Source organism: Mixophyes fleayi, chromosome 1, assembly GCF_038048845.1.
Source record: "Mixophyes fleayi isolate aMixFle1 chromosome 1, aMixFle1.hap1, whole genome shotgun sequence".
In the NCBI taxonomy this organism is placed as follows: domain Eukaryota; kingdom Metazoa; phylum Chordata; class Amphibia; order Anura; family Limnodynastidae; genus Mixophyes; species Mixophyes fleayi.
The window spans coordinates 128330478-128353572 of record NC_134402.1 but is presented as its reverse complement, the minus strand read 5'-3'; the positions used below and the strand labels follow the sequence as shown (position 1 = coordinate 128353572).

Below are 23095 nucleotides of genomic sequence, written 5' to 3'. Positions count from 1 at the left end.
TGGAAAGAAATAATGGTATCATTTTAAACTGGAGGAAAATACTATTCTGGAAATTTCAGACTGTGTGTAAGATTCTATATAATCAACAGTGTAGAGACAGGTTAGAAATACTTTCAGTTGTACAGAGACACTTGACATAACAAATAAAATCTGTAAATACTTTTATCCTCTACCAATCCCTCATCCCCGATTTATAGTAGAACTGTTTAGACACGACAGGAATTTCATGCAATGATCGTGCAGATCACACGATAAACAATCCGTTTGGTGAGATGTCACCAAAGCACATCGCTTCGTTTGATTTGGTTTTCGAAATTTCCTTAAAAACTACGATCAACAATGGAATGATGTCAGGCAAATGTGGAAGTGTGTATGCAGTGTCCAGGTATATGTGCACTCGTGACCCGACCAGCCGGTTCACTCATGTGTAACAGAACTGAAAGCCCTTACTTTTTGAAAAAAATGTTTATATATAAGATATAATAAGAAAAAATATTTTTATATTATTCACAGTTGAAAAATGGGTTAATTTGAATAACAATGGATTTTGTCAGTAAATATCTCCTGCCAGGGCGCAATCCTGGTGTCAACCCCTTAATAGATAGGAAGAAGCCCTATCTCTGGTGAAATTACCCATTTTGCCGGTGATAGGACTTTTCTCTCTTTGATACATAGAGCCCTATGCGAGACTGTTTAAAATTGACACTGCAATAAATACATTTTTGAGTTGTTGTATAAATTTACTTACCGTAAGGAATTTTTACCACCAATAATACGTTTAGGACGCCGATGTAGTAACCGCAACCCACACACAAGGGATGATTCTGTGGATAAAGCAACAGTATTAATCATTAAGAAAATATATGACTGGTTTCATATATTTATTGCAAAAGCAGACAAAATGGTAAAAAAGATTCAAACAGAAATACACAGAGCAACACAACGTGTAAAAATCACTTTAAGATGAGGGAATCCCCATTACAAATTTCAAGGAGTATAAGGTTATGGAAATAGCTGACAGAAAGTAGAGATCATCCTTATAAATACATTCATGTAAACCGAGACGCATGGCATCCATTTGTGCTTTCTCAACTATCCTTAGGGAAAATCCTCCAGTGTCGGTCCTGCTTGGACATGATACTAATATGTAGTACATACAATTTAATGTAAGTCTTAGCTGTCTGCAAAAATGTGTCAATTCATTTATCTCAATATAATTCAAAACAGCAATTCATAACACTTTATATATTCAACTAATTCAACAAAATGTAATTTATTTTTGCCATCTGTTTTAGATGTTTTCATTATTAACTACATTGATGTAACACCCCTCTTTTCCTAGGAAAAGAGGTATGTATGGGTATGGGTCTGTGTGGGTGTGTTTCGGGTTCCTGGCCCACTAGTTTATCTTTATTCTCCGTGCAATGTGCCTCCACCTTGGTCTTCAGACAGTAAGCTCTTCATGGGGTAATGCCCTTGTTCAGTGACACCAGAGGCAGACCAAGGAACCCTCCGCCTCCTTACTCTAAACCCCAGGCTCGAATACAGAAAACACACACCACTCTGTAGCTAGCTTTAGAAACCACCACAACGTTTATTTCTAGAGTGGTTCCCAAGGCTAGTTTCTCTTTTAGTAAGTTTGCATAACGTGTGCACATTTAAAACAGTATATCGGCTCACAGGTAAACTAAACAACAGATTAACTTTTAGTTTATCATATAATAACATACAGATCTTAATATCCTAAAGGCTAGCTTCAGAGGTACCTCTGCATCTTAACATTATTCTAGCGAACAGTTCACATAAACAGGGACATGTAAAAACATGGCAGTTGAAACCAATATAACTTTCACATATAAATTTGACTGTCTAATATATAACAATATGCACCACACATCATAAAGTGCATTTGGGTTTGGGTATTCACATCTGCAGGCTCAGTTCACTACTTTTCAGTAATACAATATGAGTTCTCAGTAGAAATAAAAGGGTAACTGCAATGCTCCTATGGTAAAGATCCCTCCAGCAAGCAATATTAAAATAGTAATAAACACAGATTTCTCCGATGCTTGTCACATGTAGCAGAACTCCAACCTCTCTTGAGTGGTTTTCATACAATACCTATATGACTCAGTCCATAAGCTTGGCTAACTATCCCTAAACTTGCCCTTTACCCGGAACAAGGGTATATATCATTAATCCTAAGGACTTCCCACCCGGTCCTTGACTAACTAAAATAATATGTACAACTTACTCAATTTTTCTAGTAAAACAGGAAGTATAATAAAACTAAAGGGTACATATCAATATATTGCTTCAGGTCCAGTTTCAGGCAATCTCTTCAGGATTGGGGTACAGGTATTGAACGTGGTATGAATGATGTCTTATCTCTTGCTTGTCAGCTTTAATAATATAGTTTGTTTTGCTTCTAGCATTCTGATTTTTTTCCCCACTTTGTTGTTAAATTTCAGCCTGCTGCTGTATATGTCGCTCTGTTCAGTCTCCTCTTGTCTCTCTCTTCTCAAATCCAAGTTCTAACTTCTGCCTCCTGTCCGTTCTCTTGCTTGTCACTTTCTTCCTCTCCTTTTCACTTCCAGACTCCTTTTCCTCTGCCCCCCTTTTTCCAGGCCAACCACAACACTTCAACTGCCAGTTTCCAGTCATTCCTCTCCCCTGACTTTTCCCTCGCTCCCTTGGTCTCAGTGTTATCACTGTGAGCAAAGCTTTATCAGTCCCTGATATTAGTGCACATGTGCAGGCCATCATGTCTGCCAGCACTACATTAACTAAGATTTCTGAACATAATAATTCACAGATCTTGTGTGTCTTTTTTATAGTAAGTCTACATTTCATTGTCAGAATAACTATCACAGGAAAAACAAACCCTACCCGATATCACTATGTGAAGATTCCCCTGGTGGCCTGATCTGCAACTATATGCGGTCCTTTTTGCCCCAGGCAGCTTGGTGGGTATGGGCAAAAGAGATCACATACCAATCTTTCATTTTGAGGCCACACATGCTGTGATGTATCACTGCTGATATTGTAGTGTTTGTGGACAACATCCTTCTACCGGATCTGCAGACTTTGATACTACTTCTCCATATTTTTTGAAATCCAAGGTCTTGCACTATCTTGAATCCCCTCATATTTCTCTGAATAGACATGGATAGTGTTTCCTATTCCAGTTCTACCTCCTTACTTAATGCGGTTTTTTTGTGTACCTCACAGATTTGTACTTAGACTCCCCTCTCATCCATCTACAAACTATTGATCAGCTTATTCATTTATTTAGCATTATGTACTGTATATGCTATTACACTCTTATATATCTATCTATTCTCTCTTGATCTGTTTGTTTATACTGACTCACGTCCCTGGCTGGGAACTATCTCCTTTTTCATGTCATCTTGCTATTTAAAACTCAGTAGACAATAAAACCGAACTTGACATTACTTCTCCATCTACATCTGTTCCCTTGACTGATATAACAATCACTATTGGTAACATTCCAACCCTCCAGCTCCCCAAGCTTGCTGCTTAGGGCTCATCTGTCTCTTGCTCACTCTTAATACAAGTAAAATAATTGTGATATCCCGTCTAGACTATTGCAACACCTTGCTCTGTGTGTTACTGCTAAACAGACTGCATCAAACTGCAGGATGCATAACAGATTGTAATGGAGCCATAGACCTTTCATCCTGTTCAAGTGATCCTGTTTCTACACTAGATGCCTATTATGCACAGGGCACAGTTAAAAAGTCTAACATTTACCTACAAAGCACTTAGCAATGTTGCACCTCATTATCAGGTATCCCCTTACATGTAACCTAAGCACTGCAAGTGACGACAATTTACAATGCACATTCACCGTCACCTTAAATACTCCCTTATGTGCTGTGTCTATCCTTTCACCTTTCAATGACAAACTCTTTTGGAAAGTATTTGATGTTCATTAAAGCTGTGTCCTAATAAAGATGTGATGCTCCAGAATGTAGGGATTTTAGAAAAGCACCTCAGCAAATGAAATATACAATAAAATGCACAATGAAAAGCATACTGTAGGACTGCTGTTTTATTATCATGGCAACATTAAGCCCCTGTTGGCAATTTGCTGCATGTGGTGTAAAAGATTTTTTTTCATCAACACATTCATACTTCCCATCTCTATTTTGGTTCTGTAATAATACCCAGTGTACAAACAAACCTGTTCTCAACAGCCTTGTATTATTCATTTTAATAGTACTTTCCATCTGTAGACTGAGACGTCTGTGTATGTAATTACCAAATAAAGCAGAAAACCTGCTGGTCTAGTTAAAATTGCTATGGTATTGTACAAATCCATTACTGTATAGACTTTAATAAACAATTTAAAACGGGAAACAAGATACACAATTTAATAACGCTCCTGGGGTGTTTCATTTACAAAATTCTTAAACCCCTTTAAAAAGTATGGTCTTTTACGGACAATAAAACATCATCTATCAATTTAAGTGCCTTATTAAACTTGTAGATGCAGCAAAAACAGCATAACATTAATAATAATTGGTTTTGTGGATTAGTTTTCTGGTGTTTGGTTAGAAACTGCCAATTGGGACTTTGATCGGCTTTGCCAGCAGCTTGGGATGTTCTGGCATTTTGGTTTTTGAAAGTGACACAAAAATATAACCCACATGAAAACTGTTTGTGGCAAAACAAGGATAGCACACCTGGGATCCCTTTTTCCCACTAGGTACTGACAGTTTTCTATACCCAACCACTATTTCTTCATTGTGTTATGCAGAAGTGACAGGCGGGTCGGCAGAACATGGCAATCCTGGGTAACAGGGAGGAGCTCCACCTTTTTTTTTGAGCACGGGAGATATACCAGCTTAGTTCCCGCTCTGAACAGAGCAGCTGTAAATACCACTTTCGGCACTGGTGACAGGTACCTGATCCCACCACATTCAGATGTACATCACAAGAAATGATTATTATGTTATCCTACCACATTCCTCCACTGATCATGCTCAGGGCCATCTCAACAACATTATGGGCCCCCGGGCAAAGCAGTGCACTGGGGCCCCTAGATATAGATATAGATATATAGATGTATACAGATACAGATATATAGATATATAGAGATAGAGATAGATAGATGTACTTGCTCAGTGACCCTTGAAGGTTTTTTGCAGGTTGTTTTCTTTTGCAGGATTATTTATTCTCATTAAGAGCCGTGCCTATGGGGCCCCCTTGCCCGTGGGGCCCCCGGGCAGCTGCCCATCGTGCCCAATGGAAAAGATGGCCCTGATCATGCTATTGGATCATTTTGTTCAACAAACCAACTCAGCCCATTGTTCTAGACTGATCAGGTTAATAGATAATTTTGTTTTACAAACTCCCAATATGGGTAATTTTCCTTGGGCGAGGTGAAGAAGGTCCTGGGGATTTTAAAAACTTGGTGACATAGAGGGATAGAGATAGATGTTATTGGGATCGGAAGAGAATCTGAGACTGGTGATTGCTATTCTTGTCCAGCAGAACTACTTAGGTGGCTGTTGCTCCATAGCAGGGTGAGCTTGCCTTTTGCAAGGAGAATCTGTAACCTGTCACCTTCCAGTATTAGTGGCCACAAAAAAGAATATCCCTACACACACATTTCAGACACAACTTTAACCCTCAATATTTATGCAGCTCAAGGAGGTATGGGTAACTTACAGGGTTTAACTAAGTATTTTATGTCTGATGTCCGGTGGGATCTTCCTCTTTATCATCATCACCATTTATTTATATAGCGCCACTAATTCCGCAGCACTGTCCCTGCCCCATTGGGGCATACAGTCACACATCAGTCCCTGCCCCATTGGGGCATACAGTCTAAATTCCCTAACATACACACACAGACTAGGTTCAATTCGTTAGCAGCCAATTAACCTACCAGTATGTTTTTGGAGTGTGGGAGGAAACCCACTCAAACATGGGGAAACAATACAAACTCTTCACAGTTAAGGCCGTGGTTAGGAATTGAACTCATGACCCCAGTGCTGTAAGGCAGAAGTGCTAACCACTGAGCCACCATGCTGCCCATTTATTACCCAGTTCTTCATGTGCCGCATGGCTAAAGTTTATTTGTATGTTGTTTCAGGTAAATATCTTCTTAAGTTATAACTGTATTAGAACCAGTTCAGATGTTCAGTGTGCTATTGCTTAATGGTGTAAGAGCAGCACAGATTTCAGGGGCGCACGTAGGGGGGGGTTTCTTGGTCTCCAGAAACCCCTCCCCTCCGCTAAAGAAGTGCCCCTACATAGCGGCACTGTACTATATAGCGTCCGCGGCGGTGCTGTATTGTATACAGCACCGCCGCGGACGCATTTTTGACAGCGCTGCGCCTGCTGTATAGCACAGGGCTGCTGAAACGGAGCTGCTGCGCCTGCTGTGTATAGATGTTTACATTTACCAATATAAATGGGGGCTGCCATATTAAATCTTTTTCCAAAGTGAGACAAGATAAAAAATAGTAGCTGACAATGGAAAAGCACCTAAAGTGACCACATTTCAATTGGGTGCGGGAAGATAGTGTTGACAAATACGCCTATTTTAAAAAAAAATTCTATATCTATTTGTAGTTTTTTATGCCCAGAGCCAAAACAGCAGCCTGAAGCTTTGAAGCATTTAATAGACATGAGAGTTCCGCATCTCACTATCCACAACCCACCTCATTTGATTACAACCCAGAAATTAGTGGGCAGTGCACATGGTATTCTAACTGCACCTGAAAGTAGCTGAAGATGGGTATTGGTTGAGAAAGGGGAAACAGAGTTTCCCAGCCAAAAGTTTCATACAAGATCTACAGGACACTGGAAGAGGACAGGCAGAGAGATAAGTCACGTGGGCAGTATTAATTTCATTGTATTGAATAGTATTTGTGCCCAATAAGGCTTTACAAGTTACAGGGTGATGCCTAAAACTAATTGTATAACACAGTTGTAAACTTTGCTTGAAAGTTTAAAAGGCAAGAGGTTGAAATTCGTGATGAACAAATGGTATAAAAGCTGTATATTTTAAATGATATATATATATACATATATATATATATATATATATATATATATATATATATACACGGTATATATATATATATATATATATATATATATATATATATATATATATATACACATCAATATGTCAAACATATTTTATTAACATGTGTATGTAGACCTTTTTCCATGGCAAATTATCTGGTTTCTCCAATTTCCTGCATGCAAGGACTAACCATGTCATTTTAAAGTCTGATAATTATTTATGCTGTGAGCTGAATGGATTGTTCTGTCCAAAGCTGTCTATTGTTGGCAGAAATCTATGATCTGCAAATCTTCATTTATTCTAGGAATATGATCATTGCCTAGCAACAGCACCCATAGCATCCCCCAACTCTTAATTGGTACTGTCTCTTGGCAGTTGCCTACTTGTCTCAGATTGAGGCGGTTAATAATGTATCTACTTGTTTCTTCACACCACAGGCCTCAGCAAAACAGCTGTGACTGTGACTAAGGAGAATGTCAAGTAAATGAAGTTTCTGACCTTCCTCTAGACACAGTGAACTCATTTGCCTGTGGACTTCTTATAGACACGGAGGAAAGACAGAACCATTTTTAATAAAAAGAAAAGTTCCATTTGGTTGAGACTTGAGAAATTTATGAAAGGTACTTTTGCTATCATCAAAAATAGAAGACACATTTTTAATACTTTGCTGTGCTGTTAATGAGCTCTGTTCCTATTTTCCTATGCAACACAAAAGCCCAACGCAATATTTTATGCTCATATATTTTTCTATAAAGCATATCTTGATTTATATATTATTCATTTATTATTTCTAATTAAGTATTAGAAAACCATTTATGAATTCATTGTACTTAACTAATTTTCAAATTATTTAAGACCAGATAGACTTCAGCCTTAGGCTGATCATTTTTACGGATCAAAGGATTCAACAGTTGTTTCCTAATCTTCCTGGAGTCATTTTGCATATGTGACACAAGGACAACCTTCAAGACTCCCTAATGTGCCAAACATCTCCATATGATATCTAATTTTATAGAAAATGTTTTCCATAAATTGTTTTAGAAAATTATACCTATATATCTAGACTTCCCATTGAACTCAGTTATTGCCTTGGTTATGTGGAGAGCTTGAGATTCTAGAGCTTACCATGTGTCCTGCTATACCCATGACAATCCTGTTTCAGCAAATGCAAATGATTAACTACCAGTACCTGCCTTTCTCAAATTTAGAAATTTGTGTATTTATTTTCCTATGTCAGGAGTTCTTATCCTGTTTTATTTGTGACCAAAATAAATTCTGCAAGTTAGCTTCGGGATCCATATTTTAGTCTTGAATTAATAGTTGTGGCTGAGAATCTTTTCCCCTATTTCCCACAAGTACTGGGGAAATGTTTTAATATAAAGCCCATTGATTGTGGTGCCTTCTGTGTTAAACATGCAAATACCTTAAGCATGTTCTCCATTTGTTTAAATGTTTAAGAGCTCTGGCTGGCAGGTTATCCTTTCCTCGTGGAGCCCTATATGAGTGTGAGGGGGCATAAGACATTAGGGTCCAAAGCCCTGGAAGTAGTAAAGGGCGACATTGTCCTACAAATGGGGGTACCAAGGTGGTGTGAGGTTTATACCTACAGTCGGTAAGTGTCCAGTGACAAAAGGAGCCCAAAAAAAATCTGTAAAACCAGCCCCCATTCAAGGGCTTACTGCATCCTATAAGCCCATCCTTTCACCTTTGTTTTCCTTAATTTAATTTACTGTTACAATTATGTAATTGTACAAAATAATACAAAATCTGTAACAATTAACAATTCATAGTACACAGCTATTAGAAGTATACCTACATGGCATGGGGCCCATTACAATACCCTGCCCTAAATTAACAGACATGGAGGTATTAGACACCGATACCTTTTACTGTATTTTGCACCCCAGAGGAAGCATAGTGTAGCTTTTATGGAATGGGCCTCATTTTTGTAGTGATTGTTTTGTAATCATACCTCCATAGCAACATTTAAGCAATACCTCATTATGTGATTTTTTTCCTAATAGATGGTAAACTTTCTCATGAGCAGCTCCCTCCTTGCTGTTTGTTTTCACATCTGCATTTATGCGGCCTACCTTGTATGAACTGTTCTCCAACCTGTCTAGTGCTGTGGAGCACAGTGACACCTAGGAAACCAACAACAATAATAATAACTTGTCTCACATTAGCATGAACTCATGCTCTCTGCATCCATCTCTCACTCTGATGAGATTAGCTGCATTTGTAGCCATGACACCTGTCTTTTCTGGAAAAAGCAAAAAGGTTGGCATCTTATTGTCAATGTCCAGAACTTCATACCTTTAGGTCCAACCATTGTCATCTTCTTGCTCAGATAATCACAGATCACTCCAGCATCTTCACTATGTCGGCAGTTGTGCTTTCCAATATCTTGCTTGATACAGTCTGCCAAAGATCTTTCATTTCCTGTACATTTGACATTATCCACATGAATAGGCCCCTTTCCTTCTCCAAAATAAGCCATGGTCCTGGCCTTTGCTGGACCCCTGAAATATTTATTACGATATGATTAGTTACTGAGACCTCATTGTTCAGTTATAAAAACAACTACATGTGAATAGTATGATTACTAACATAAAGAATGACAAGTATAGGATGGAATGTGAAAACAGCCAGATAGAATGAGCAGTTCTTAATCTTTCAAGATGAAAATCAAAAAATAATTTCAAAAACATCTGACTCCAAGATGATGTTCAGTAATCAATATGTTTATGTATTATTCCTGGAAAATCTATTTACTTCCACTGTTATTCTTCTCCAATGATTTCTGCTCAACATTATTACAGAAACAAATAATAAAGAAGAATAATAAAGAGAAATTCACAGCCCTGGAAACTGTACCATCACTCTCACAAGTATAGACTCTTTATACTTGTGAGAGTGATGGTACAGTTTCCAGCGCTGTGAATTTCTCCTTATTATTTAGGACGCACAGGTCCTTCGCAGCTGCAGGAGCTTTTGCCACCACTCTGTAATTTGATTGAGTTTTTGATTCATATTCTGGTTGATTCAGCGCTAGGGATTTTTAGTTTTAGATTATTACAGAAACCCTTAATGACGTCAGTTGTTTTGGCCCTTTGAAAGCAATCAGCTCTGCCGGTATTTTTAGAAATGGTACTTGGCAGACTTAGTCCCAAGCAATTGTAGCTTTATATATGGAATAACATAAATGCTCTGTTCCAAAAAACACTTTGCCATTTTGTTTAATGTGAAAACGTACAGTACTAGAGGCCAGAAATCCTCCATGTACTGAAGGTCTAATCTGAGAGAAACTAAGAGAGAAGCAGCTGATAAATCTCACTCGACCTTACTATAGAAGGGCAGGGCATACATGGTTCTTCTAGAAGAAATGGCTTTGCTGTGATTCTCTGGAGAGCAAAAGTTAAAGTCAGACCTTTGATACAAGGCTCCACAAGCTAAATTAGTTAACAATTCTCCACTCATACAAGTGAAATTGCTAATATTAATCAGTTATGAGCTTGCCTATAAATTGTAAATACACTCTATGGTTTGCCGGTTCAGCAAAATGTCCTAATATCTATTTTGCCTTTTAGCTTGTTATTAACTAACTGCAGTTCTAATGTTGCCCACCCTTAATGTAATTAAAGCAAACAAAATAATGAATGGAGAACACATTTGTTTTAGTCTGTTTCATTGTTTTTCCCTTTGCTATTTGTGTGTTTGAAAACATTTCTCCTGGAAAGAATCCCATTTTATTCCACTGATGGTAATCTTCTACAGGGCAAGAAGTCTTCTAATGAAGATTACCGCAACCATGGGAAGTAAAATGCAATTAATTATAGCACTTTCCAGGTAATTACCTTCTCCAGAACCATTGGCAAAACTGCACTATACATCATGTTATGTATAACGGTACACCAGAGCATTTGCCAAGATCTCTATTGGAGTTCATTTACTCACTTATGCCAGCAGAAAGTCTAGTACAAATATTTCTACCTGTGTTAACTCTGTCTGTTCTAGAGATTATTCTTATGCAACCCAAATGTTAATGAGATAATGCAAATAAACTGACTGCCATCCTACTATTACTATAATCAAAGTGATAACACTAGATGGATGTGAAGGTACTGCATTTGTGGTTTCCTAAACAGAAAAAGAAGGTATGTAGTGAAAAAAATAAAAACAATATTTCTCATATATCGTATCTAAACTGGTAGGCTATTTTTTTTTAGGCACACTTGACCTTGTCATGTAATTGACTGATCAATTAGTGGAAGCATTATATTAACAAACAATACAATTTAAAGCAGATTGGTGAGTACCAACGAATTATGGTTGTGTGTAGTTCAGCAAAATAACTAGCAATATAAAACATTTATGAGACCATAAACGCTGCACGATGGTAGGTTTCCTTGGCTCCATCATAAATGTAATACAAACATCAACATTGCAACTACTAGGTTTTTACTTATGACATTAATAGGATGCATTGAAATTGTGCCAATGGTATTCCTGTGGTTGGATCCAGACTGTTGATGAAAGAAGCCTAACAGTTAAGTACAATAGTTGTACTTTGTTTCAACATGTACCCAACTCTGCACTTTCATTGCTCCATGTAGCAACTTTCTTAAAGGGATCCGGACTCATTCCAGGGCAAGATTATTATATTATATATAAAAAAAAAAGACTCAACCTGATACAAGCCCCAAACCTTTGAATATACTGTTACTTTCAGATTTGGTCCCATCTACCTTTATTTATTAATGCAGTGTGACTTATTTGATTAGTGTTATTTTTATGTTTAATAAATAAAGAATTTTGATTTATTACAGATATGAGTGTCTAACTGTTTAATATACATTTTAAATACTTCCACCTATTAAGCGCAGTCAAATTATTTGATAGATTGTGTGATTTTAAAGAAGGTGTTCACTTTTCTTGGACAGCTGTTTAATTAGGTGTTTATATTGTAAGCGCTATCAGGCTATTTTCTCTTTACTTCAGAAAACATATATTTAATGGCCCCTACTGCAAATGAGTGTGAGATGCTCAGAGTGGGAGGAGTTAAGAGTTCCATGACCAAGTGAGTAAAGTTCAGTGTTGAGATGTGAGAGTGAGCAAGAGCAGGAGCAGAATGAAAAAGAGATATTCTGAGGTCCATGAAAGCCAAGAGTATCGGATGAAGAAGGAGAGATAAGAACATGTGCAGTTCCTGCATCTGAGATAGAGATCCAGAGAGAAAATGTGTTATGGTTACAAATTCAGCTAAACTGATCAGAGTGAGAGATGGATGCAGAGAGCATTGTTCAACGCCAATGTGAAACCTATTCCAACTGTTGTTTTTGTTGATTTGTAAGGCACCATAGTGATCTGCAGCACTAGACAGTGGGGAAAACAGGGCATACAAGAGAGGCAAAGGGAAAGGAGGGCACTGCTCATGTGCTTACAATCTAGTAGGAAAAAGCACAGCTCAACTAAGAGGAGAGAGTGTATGTACCAGTGTCAGTAATTTGGGTGGGAGACTGTTTATTTGAAAGCTGGGGAGAGTATGATCAGACATCGTAGGGTAATGGAATGAAAGAAGTCTCAAAGGCTTGAGAGGTGTTTATCTGAGATGAGGCGAGGCACAGGACAGGGGTAGACCGAAGTGGGATTGAAACTATTTTGAGATAGTTTGAGAAGTATGAATGGGTGTTGCTATTGAGGGCTTTGAAGGTAAATTGAATTAGATTCTTGGTGCCAGTGTAGGGATTTGCAGAATGGTGCAGTGGCTTGCCAGATAGAAGATAGTTACAGCAGTCTAGGTGGGAGATGAGATAATTGATGAAAGTTGTGATTGCATCTTGGTCAGATTGAGTATGCAGAACCAGAATACCCTAATATATGGGATCACCCAGTATGGCAAGAGACACATGGACTTATGGTGAAGCCGTTGCTAGTTGCTAAAAGGTTACAGTGTATTATGAGAGAAGCTATATCGAAAGTGCGACAAGAAGTGAGTGTTAGCTCTTGACCCAAGTGAATTTGTTATCATCAGTTGAGCCTGATGATAACTGGCAGGTTAGAGTCGGCTTATACTGCAATGTATAGATGTGAAGAAGTGATTATTGATGCAATGTGTTCCAAGATGTAAAGACAAGTGACTGTGTACAAAGACTATAAATAAATATATACATATACTTTATTCACTGAAGATGACCTGACGTCCATTATTTTCATCAGTTATGTCTGCACCAATTTACATGCCACCCCTGTATTTCATCTTTATGCAAACCTGCATGTGCAAGGATCACTCTTTGCCCATAATAATCTATACATCTTGGCATAGAAGAAAGAGAGAGACCATGCTACTGCTGGGAGTATGACCTAAGGGTATCATCAGATTGGTGTCAGGAATACCACTTCTAAATATATGCTACTGCTATATACATACAAACAGGGGTTGCATAACTAAGTTAGAAAAAAAAAAGTCATTTGCAAAAGTACAATTTATTATTTGTGTTAACATTGTACCTATTTTTTGCAGAAATTTCCCTATATTTACGGAAAGTGCATACATCTGCCTGGCGGCATCTGTAGGGAATGCAGGAAAGTGTCAGTTCATAGGTCTAGTGGAAAGGCCCAGGCAAACCTTAAAAGTGGTGTTGGGCTTATTATAACATAGCAATTTTACATAAATATTTGTTGTAGTTCATAACTGCAGGAATGTTTGTAGGAGTATAAGCATAAATAAAATGACTATAGTATGATATGCACTAATATCTGTTTTAGTAATACCCAGTCATATATTATTAATGATATATACCTGCATTTTCTTGCACAGAAAAAGCAAGCAGCAGTAAATTGCACTCAGCATGACAGAAAATGACATTTACTGCATTTTTTTTTGCAGAGACAAGACTTTGAGCTATAACATCTATTACGTTCAGTGTCAGGCACGTCAAACATATCACCCCTGATTTCACTCCTTTCTTAAATTGGCTACATGTTGTTAAATCCTGTAGCCAGTCTTCAGACATTATGTAATACAACACATAATGTGTGTGATCTCATGTGTTGCTTGACTGCACTGCAATTAGATATCCTGATATATTTAGGGTCTTAATGGCTCTTTTATAATTTGGAAGACAGTCCTTTAATGTGATTCAGGCTGTTCGCTTTTACTCTGCTTCATATAATGACATTGTTGGCTTGCAGGCAATAAGCTGCAGTCTCCAGTAACCCTCACAAGGTTGGATGAGGTTGACTCTTTGCTAATACACTTTCCAGCCCTGCAGCATTTGAGTGTTGTTCAGAAAGCTTATTTGATACAAGTCTGTTTTAACAGTGTCTATTTGTTGTAATTATCAAGAGTAAGTGTATGGAAAATGCATTTAAATATACAATGCTGCCTGGGGGAAGACTGTATTCTTATAAAGTATGGAATATCCACAATCAAAATCTTCAATGTCTGTGTTTTCCATTAATGGTGAAGTGCTGAGGAAAGCCTCCTTTTCACACCTCATTATTCAGATTTTGTAACAGTTTAGGAGAGAAGTTAAATTGAGAGTACAATGTTACAAGGTCGTATAAACCACCATATCATCATCAACATTTATTTATATAGTGCCAGCAAATTCCATAGCGCATTACAATTGGGGACAAACACAGTAATAAAACAATGCTGGATAATACAGACAAAGAGGAAAGAAGGCCCCATGTGTAAGCTTACAATCTATAATCACCTTTAAATTAAAGGGAAACCATCATAAAAATTAGATTTTTAAATATGCTGTGTAAAATAAACAATGTATTTTATGATAGCTTTGTGACTCCATGCAACAGTTAAAATTTAGTCTTAAGTTCATGCTCCAACAATCTTCTTGTTTGCATGTAAGAAAGACATTTTTCAAACACAGCTTCCTATGATACACAGATAAGGGCATCAACAACATTACTGTCTGTTTGAAACAAGTAAGTGTCAATAATAGAGAGGAAAGCAGCACTGGACTGTTGGAGTTTTTGTGGGGAGTTCCCAGTTTGGAGGAACTTAGTGTATTCCATATAATACTAAATAATAAGAAAAATATATAATTAAAATAATTGACCTTTTCCTGTATTCTTTCTTATTATATTTATCTTCCAATTCAATATACAGACTTACACATTTTACAACCTACTTGACATAATGCTTATTAGATGTATAGGCTATGACTAACAGGTCTCCACTGACAGTAACATACTAATCAGGTATGTGACATCATACCAAACCAAAATATATCATGGAAACTATGGGCTTGATTCATTAAGGCACGCAAAACTAAAGTATTGTGTGTTTTTTTTATCTAAAAGGCACATAAAATCCGTATTCAACAAGGAGCGGAAGTAAAGATACTCCTGTTGATGAATAGTCTCTATGCCCGTTCTGCTCTAACAGACAGGCACTGCAGAATATACATATGTGGAATATAAAGACACAAAAGAATGCACAGAAAAAAATAAAAGTATTCAGTTAATGTCACCTGTTTAATAATATAGTCATAATATAGAATGTCTACATTATATAAAAAGTATTTTTAAAGTTGCTCTTGATTGCAAACACATGTTCTAGCATGCATATACGTTTGTCATCACTATCACTCGGCACTTTAACCACACCTGTAGCAGGTGCAAGTGATATGACAGAAAAACACATATCTTTGAGATGCCCAAAGCTTGAATTGGACGCTACTGCGTGTGCTTGAGCTTGGCAAGCCCTTGCTGTACATTGACTACGTGCATATGTACAATCCCTTCCCCATTCCACCCATGATATTGTAGGCTGTAGTAAGACTCTTTTGGGCTCGAAGATGAACTGGACATTGCTGCGTTCTCTTGCACAGTGCTCCGCAACCGGTGTGCCACGAGACGTTGGTGAGTGTGCCATCATCCCCTGCTTCTCTGTCATCCGCCGGACCAAAACAATTTTGAATGGTCCAGCGGCCAGCGCCCTCCTCCCTTCTCCATATGCAATGAATGTCGGGTGCGATGTGCGTGATGACGTCATGCCCAACATTCATTGCAAATGGAGCACTGAGGAACGCATGGCGAGAAGTAAACCACAACATAAATCAGAAGAAGAGAACTTGAAGAAAAAAAGACAGAAGAGAAGAAAGAAGGCAAGAGAAATGTAAGTTAGTGAAGGGGAGCATCATAAAGGGGCGCATCAAGCAATAAAGGAGAGACGCAAAGCAAGGGGAGAAAAAGCATCATACAGGGGCGCAGAAAGCAATAAAGAGGAGACACAAAGGGACGAAAAAGCATCATAAAGGGGCCCGGCAATAAAGAGGAGACACAAAGGGAAGAAAAGCATAATACAGGGGTGCAGCAAGCAATAAAGGATAGGCAAAGGGAAGAAAAAGCATCATAATGGGGCGCAGCAAGCAATAAAGGGGAGACACAAAGCAAGGGGAGAAAAGTCCTCATAAAGGAGCTCAGAAAGCAATAAAGAGGAGACACAAAGGGACGAAAAAGCATCATAAAGGGATCCAGCAATAAAGAGGAGACACAAAGGGGAGAAAAAGCATAATACAGGGGTACACAGCAAGCAATAAAGGATAGACAATGGGAAGAAAAAGCATCATAAGGGGGCGCAGCAAGCAATAAAGGGGAGACACAAAGCAAGGGGACAAAAAGCATCATAAAGGGGTGCAGCAAGCAATAAAGGATAAAAACAGCATGATGGACACAGTGTGATGATGAAGGGGCACAGGGTGCTAAAATGTTATTAGCTGCAATGTTAAATTTATCACATAAAAATTAACAATTAAATGCAATTCCTGCTTTTTTTGTATATTTCTACTTTTGGTGTGCCAAGTAATTCTGGGAAGTGTATAGGTGTGCCGAGGGTGAGAAAAGGTTGAAGAGCACTGCTCTAGCATATGGTTCATTTCTAGGTATACGCAGATTTATTTTACACAAAATACAGCATTTACTTTCCTTAATGAATCAGGCCCTATGTATGTATTTTAAATAAATACATTCAAACTTGTAGCTCTGTTAAACTTTCACAATTAATGAAAGATAAATGTTTTGTATTTTTCATTGTCATTTCCTACAATGATTCTGCAGTTCTAAAAAGAAATAACAAAATATAAAATAATTTAGTTATATTTTGACATTACTTGAATATATACAGTTACAGTTACATATTTCACATAATTTCACAGTGAAAATAGGCTAACACAACCTCTGCTGGCTGCAAACTATAAACATGACTATTTTTTTGGACTCCTGAATGCACTATTACCATGTATTTGCTGAATGTAATAGTGTGGAAAATAATAAAACAGTACATTTGGCATATGCAAAAGTTTCAGTACCCTGCCAGTTGCTCAATTGTTTTCTTTTTTCATAAATCCTCTTGATTCATTAGTCGTTAGAATTACACTAAAATGATTTACATCGAAGGATTGTCATAAGAAATCTTTCCTACTGCCTCATCCCAAAAGTATTCACTATCTGAAGTATAAACAAAACAAAACTTTAAAAGCCAGAAACATTTTGGAACATGGTACTGTGGGCTAATGAAACAAAAAAAAATATTTGTTTGGCCACAACCACAAAGGATAACTTGGGGGAAAAAATAGGCAAAGCGTTTGATGAAAAGAACACTTTGCCAACTGTTAAGCATGTTAGTGTGTAGTAGCCAATGGCACAGAAAAAATGTCCAGGTGTAAGGAAATAATAAATGAACTAAACAGCATCAAATTCTAGAAGCTAAAGCCCTGGAGAATGAGGAAATTGAAGCTGGAAAGTGGTTGGATATTTAAGCCAACAATAATCCACAACATACCTCAAAATGAACCATAAAGTAGCTACAGGGAAGAAATATCTGGGTTTTAGAATGGCCATCACAGTCCCTAGACATGAATATTGTTGAAAATCTGTGACGATATCTCACACATGTAGTGCGTGCAACATGACCTAAGAATATTTCTGAGACAGAAGAGCTCTGCAAGGAAGAGGGGGAAAAAAGATGAGAATAGAAAGACTATTAATTTTGCTATAAGAAACATTGGGTAGCTGTGATCTCCAATATGTTCCTGCTCCCCCCCCCCCCTCCCTCCCCCCCCCCCACACACACACACACCCACACACATACACCAAGTGAAACCAGCTCTTGTGCTGTCAGGTAGGGCCATATGGGCAAACTCATAGGAACGTAAATGGGATTCCCCAGAAAATTCTAGGTTATGCCAGTCAAGGAGGCATTATAACAAGGAAGCATGCAGCATCATTTATTTACATAGCACCGGCAAATTCCGTAGCGCTTTACAATTGAGAACAAACATTAATAAAACGATACTGGGTAATACCTACAGACAGAGAAGTAGGAGGGCCCTGCTTGCAAGCTTACAATCTATGGGACAATGGGAGTTTGATACACAAGGGTAAGTGCTGCATCATATTTCATATTGGTCCAGCTAGAATGCAAAGGTAAAAAGTATTGAGTGGGCTGTATGATCAGTCACACAGCAATGTTGGTCAGAGAGTTGTTGTCTTGTGTTAGCTGTGCAGAGGGTGGTAATATGGTAACCTAGTGCGGTTAAGAGTGTGGCTTAGGAATATTATAAGCTGGACTTAACAGGTGAATTTTCAGAGAACGCTTGAAGGTTTAAAGACTACAGCAAAGTCTTACTGTGCAAGAGAGGGAATTCCACAAAGTGGGTGCAGCCCAAAAACAGTCCTGTAACCGGGAATGAGAGGATGTGATGAGAGTAGAAGAGAGATGCAGATCCTGTGCATAACGAAGGTGTCGAGTTGGGTAACATTTTGAGACAAGTGAGGAGATGTATGTCGGTTCAATTCGGTTGATGGTCTTGTATGTTAGTAGAAGAATTTTATATTGGATTCTTTGAAAAACAGACAACCAATCTAGAGGCAGAATGGCTCTGCAGAGGAACAACTGTTTGCAAGGAAAATCATCATCATCACTATTTATTTATATAGCGCGACTGATTCTGCAGCGCTGTACAGAGAACTCATTCACATCAGTCCCTGCCCCATTGGAGCTTACAGTCTAAATTCCCTAATATACACACACAGACAGACAGACAGAGAGAGACTAGGGTCAATTTTGATAGCAGCCAATAAACCTACTAGTATGTTTTTGGAGTGTGGAAGGAAACCCACGCAAACACGGGGAGAACATACAAACTCCACACAGATAAGACCATGGTCGGGTATTGAACTGATGACCTCAGTACTGTGAGGCAGAAGTGCTAACCACTGAGCCACCGTACTGCCCAAATCAATCTAGCCACTGTGTGCAAAATAGACTGTAGGGGTTTGAATCTGATTTTCGGAAGTAAGGAGGGAATTGCAATAGTTGATGCGGGAGATGGGGAGTGCATGAATTAAGGTTTCTGCAGTGTCTTGTGTGAAATGTGTGTGTATTCTGGAAATGTTGTTTAGATGTATGTAACATGATTTATATATAGAGTCCATGTGGGGAACAAAGGATTGTTGTGAGTCAAGGATTACACCTATGCAGCGAGATTGCGGGGTCGGATTTATGGTATTGTTATCAAAAGAAATAGAAATATCTGGCAGGAAGCTTTTGTTTTTGGGTAGGAATATTATTAATTCTCTCTTTCAAAAATTGAGTTTGAATTGGCGAGAGGACATCCAAGATAAAATGGCAAAAAGACAGTCAGTAACGCGAGACAACACAGACAATGAGACATTAGGAGAGGATAGATACATTTGTATATCATCCACATAGAGATGATATTGAAATCCAAAGGAGCTTAATAGTTTTCAAGAGAAGTGGTGGAGATAGAGAATAGCAGAGGACCTAGGGCTGAGCCTTGTAGCTCTCCAACTGACAAAGGAAGCAGAGCAGAGGTGGATCCAGAGAAATTAACACTGAAAGAGCGATTAGATAGGTAGAATGAGAACCAGGGTAGGACAGTGCCTTCAAGACCTAGGGATTGTAGCGCTTGTATGAAGAGAGAGTGGTCAACAGTGTCAAATGCAGCAGAGAGATCCAGGAGAATTAGAGGAGAGTAATGGCCTTTAGTTTTTGCTGTGATCAAATGAATGACAATGTCACTCACCGGTCATGATCAGGCCATGACAGACCCAGATTCGGAACCTACAGCTAAAGAGATGCTGCAGCATCTGGTTACCCGTATGGAGCAACAGGATGCTCGCCAACAGCTGTTACTACAATGTTACCAGGCGTTAGCCTCCCAAGGAACATCTGGGCCAAATATCACAGCTAATGTTGATGCTCCTGTGCTTTCCTCCGTTTCCCCAGTGCCATCCCAGGTGTCTACGGCTTCTACGCTTCACCTGCCTACTCCGTCAAAGTATGATGGAGACCCCAAAACATGTAGGTGTTTTCTCAATCAATGCTCAGTTCATTTTGAGCTCCAACCTCAAAATTTCTCTACTCATCGTTCCAGAGTGGCCTATCTTATTTCATTGTTTTCTGGACAAGCTCTCACATGGGCTTCCCCTCTGTGGGAAAGAAACGATCCATTATTACAGGATAGTGCCAAATTTATTTCCACGTTCCGAAGTGTATTCGATGAACCAGGTCGTGTCATCTCCGCTGCATCCAGCATCCTCCGTCTACGTCAGGGTTCTCGTACAGTAGGTCAGTACGTCATTCAATTTAGGATTCTAGCCTCTGAACTTCAGTGGAACACTGAAGCGTTAATTGCCGCCTTCTGGCAGGGGCTCTCCGATAAAATTAAAGATGCACTGACTACTCAAGAACTATCTACTTTTTTAGAAGATTTGATTTCTCTTTGCCATCGTGTAGACATGAGATTTCGTGAAAGGGAGTCTGAAAAAACAACTTCAGTTAAAGCACCTCTTCGCTCAACTTCTTAATTTCGTCCAGCTTCATCTCCTGTGATACCCATGGAGATAGGACGCTCCAAATTAACCACTGAGGAGAGGAACCGAAGAGTAAAAAATAGACTTTGTATCTATTGTGCTGATTCCACACATATGCTCAATTCATGCCCTAAAAAAATCGGGAAACGCCAGGCCCTAACTAGTTCTGGAGAGGTGAAGTTAGGGTCCCTGGAGTCCTCTCCATGTTCTACGAAATTAAAAGTCTGCGCTTTTGATGTTACAATTTCCTTCGCTACCAAATCCTTTGAGTCCCAAGCACTTATTGATTCTGGAGCTGCGGGAAATTTTATTTCTAAATCCCTCGTGAATCAATGGTCCCTACCAGTGATTACCCTGAAGACTCCTATTACTGTGACTGCTATTGATGGATAACGTCTTATCAATGGTCTCATCACCCAGAGTACGTCTCCAGTAACTCTTCAGATTGGTGTGCTACGCCAAGAAGAAATTTCGTTTTTAATTCTTCCTGTTACGACAAGTCCGATTGTTTTAGGCCTTCCATGGCTTCAGTGTCATTCTCCCCAGATTGACTGGCGCACTCCTCAAGTTACGTCTTGGGGAGCTGAATGTCATCATCGTTGTCTCTCCCAAGTCGTTCCCCTTAAAATACAGCAATCCTCCATTTCACCTTCCTCACCGGGACTCCCTCCTCAGTATGCTTCATTTGCCGATGTATTTGATAAAACTCAGTCTGAACGTCTTCCTCCTCATCGTTCATGGGATTGTCCGATTGATCTTCTACCTGGCAAGCCTCCTCCTAGGGGTCGTGTGTATCCACTTTCGTTACCCGAAACTCAAGCTACATCTGAATACATCCAAGAGAATCTCCAGCGAGGATTTATTCGACCTTCTACTTCTCCCGCTGGAGCCGGGTTCTTCTTTGTAAAAAAGAAGGATGGATCACTACGCCCCTGCATAGACTTTCGTGGTCTTAACGCCATTACTATCAAAAATCGGTATCCCATTCCACTGATTACTGAGCTATTTGATCGGATTAAGGGAGCTCGGATCTTTACCAAGTTGGATCTTCGTGGTGCCTACAATTTAATTAGAATCAGGTCCGGTGACGAATGGAAGACAGCTTTCAACACCAGGGATGGGCATTATGAATACTTAGTAATGCCTTTCGGGTTGTGTAATGCCCCCGCTGTTTTCCAGGGCTTCATTAATGAGATCTTCCGGGACTTGTTATATGTATGTGTCGTTGTTTATCTGGACGACATATTGATCTTCTCACAGGACCTGCCTTCTCATCACCAACATGTGGCAGAAGTTCTTTCCAGACTCCGGAGAAATTCATTATTCTGCAAACTAGAAAAATGTTCATTCGAGTTGCCCCAGATTCCATTTTTGGGTTATATTGTCTCCGGAGTTGGTCTGCAAATGGATCCAGAAAAGGTGAATGCTGTGTTACATTGGCCTCAGCCAACTACTCTTTGTGCCATTCAGCGTTTTTTAGGTTTTGCCAATTACTATAGACGCTTTATTCAAGATTTCTCTTCGATTGCATCTCCTATTGTGGCCCTGACTCGTAAAGGGGCCAATACTAAGCAATGGTCATCTGAGGCTCTTCAAGCCTTTCAGTTTCTTAAAGAGTCCTTCTCCTCTGCTCCCATTCTTCGACAGCCTGATGTGACGCTTCCCTTCTTCCTAGAGGTAGATGCCTCCAATGTTGGTTTAGGAGCCATTCTCTCTCAAAGATCGGAGCAACAAAAATTCCATCCTTGTGCCTTTTACTCTCGGGGTCTTCTGCCTGCTGAGAAGAATTACACCATCGGGGACAAGGAGTTGCTGGCTATTAAAGTAGCATTAGAGGAGTGGAGATACTTGTTGGAGGGAGCTCGTCATCCTGTGACAATTTTCACGGATCATAAGAATTTGTCATATCTACAGTCTGCTCAATGTTTGAATCCTCGTCAAGCAAGATGGTCTCTTTTCTTTTCTCGTTTTGAGTTAATCATAACCTTCAAACCAGCTGCAAAGAATAAAAAAGCAGACGCTCTATCTCGAGCCTTTGTGACGTCCTCAGACGTTGAAGAGGTCCCCAACCACTCTATATTAGATCCCAAATGTGTTTCTCTGGCTGCTTCTTCCACTAAGGTGCTACCATTTGGGAAAACCCTTGTGCCTCCTGCTCTTAGG

The 23095-nt window shown here is 39.0% G+C and overlaps 1 protein-coding gene and 1 long non-coding RNA gene across 2 annotated transcripts in view; one reads left to right on the top strand and one right to left on the bottom strand.

The window, feature by feature from the left end:
• Positions 1 to 23095, top strand: part of LOC142142024 (uncharacterized) — a 226312-nt gene that overhangs the window by 21083 nt on the left and 182134 nt on the right. The gene's annotated exons all lie outside the window — the stretch shown is intronic.
• Positions 1 to 23095, bottom strand: part of PRSS12 (serine protease 12) — a 182884-nt gene that overhangs the window by 28774 nt on the left and 131015 nt on the right. The window contains exons 10-11 of the mRNA XM_075200339.1: positions 9383 to 9588; positions 749 to 824 (exon numbers count right to left, since the gene is read on the bottom strand). Of these exons, the coding sequence (XP_075056440.1) occupies positions 749 to 824; positions 9383 to 9588 (282 nt within the window). The remainder of the gene's footprint in view (positions 1 to 748; positions 825 to 9382; positions 9589 to 23095) is intronic.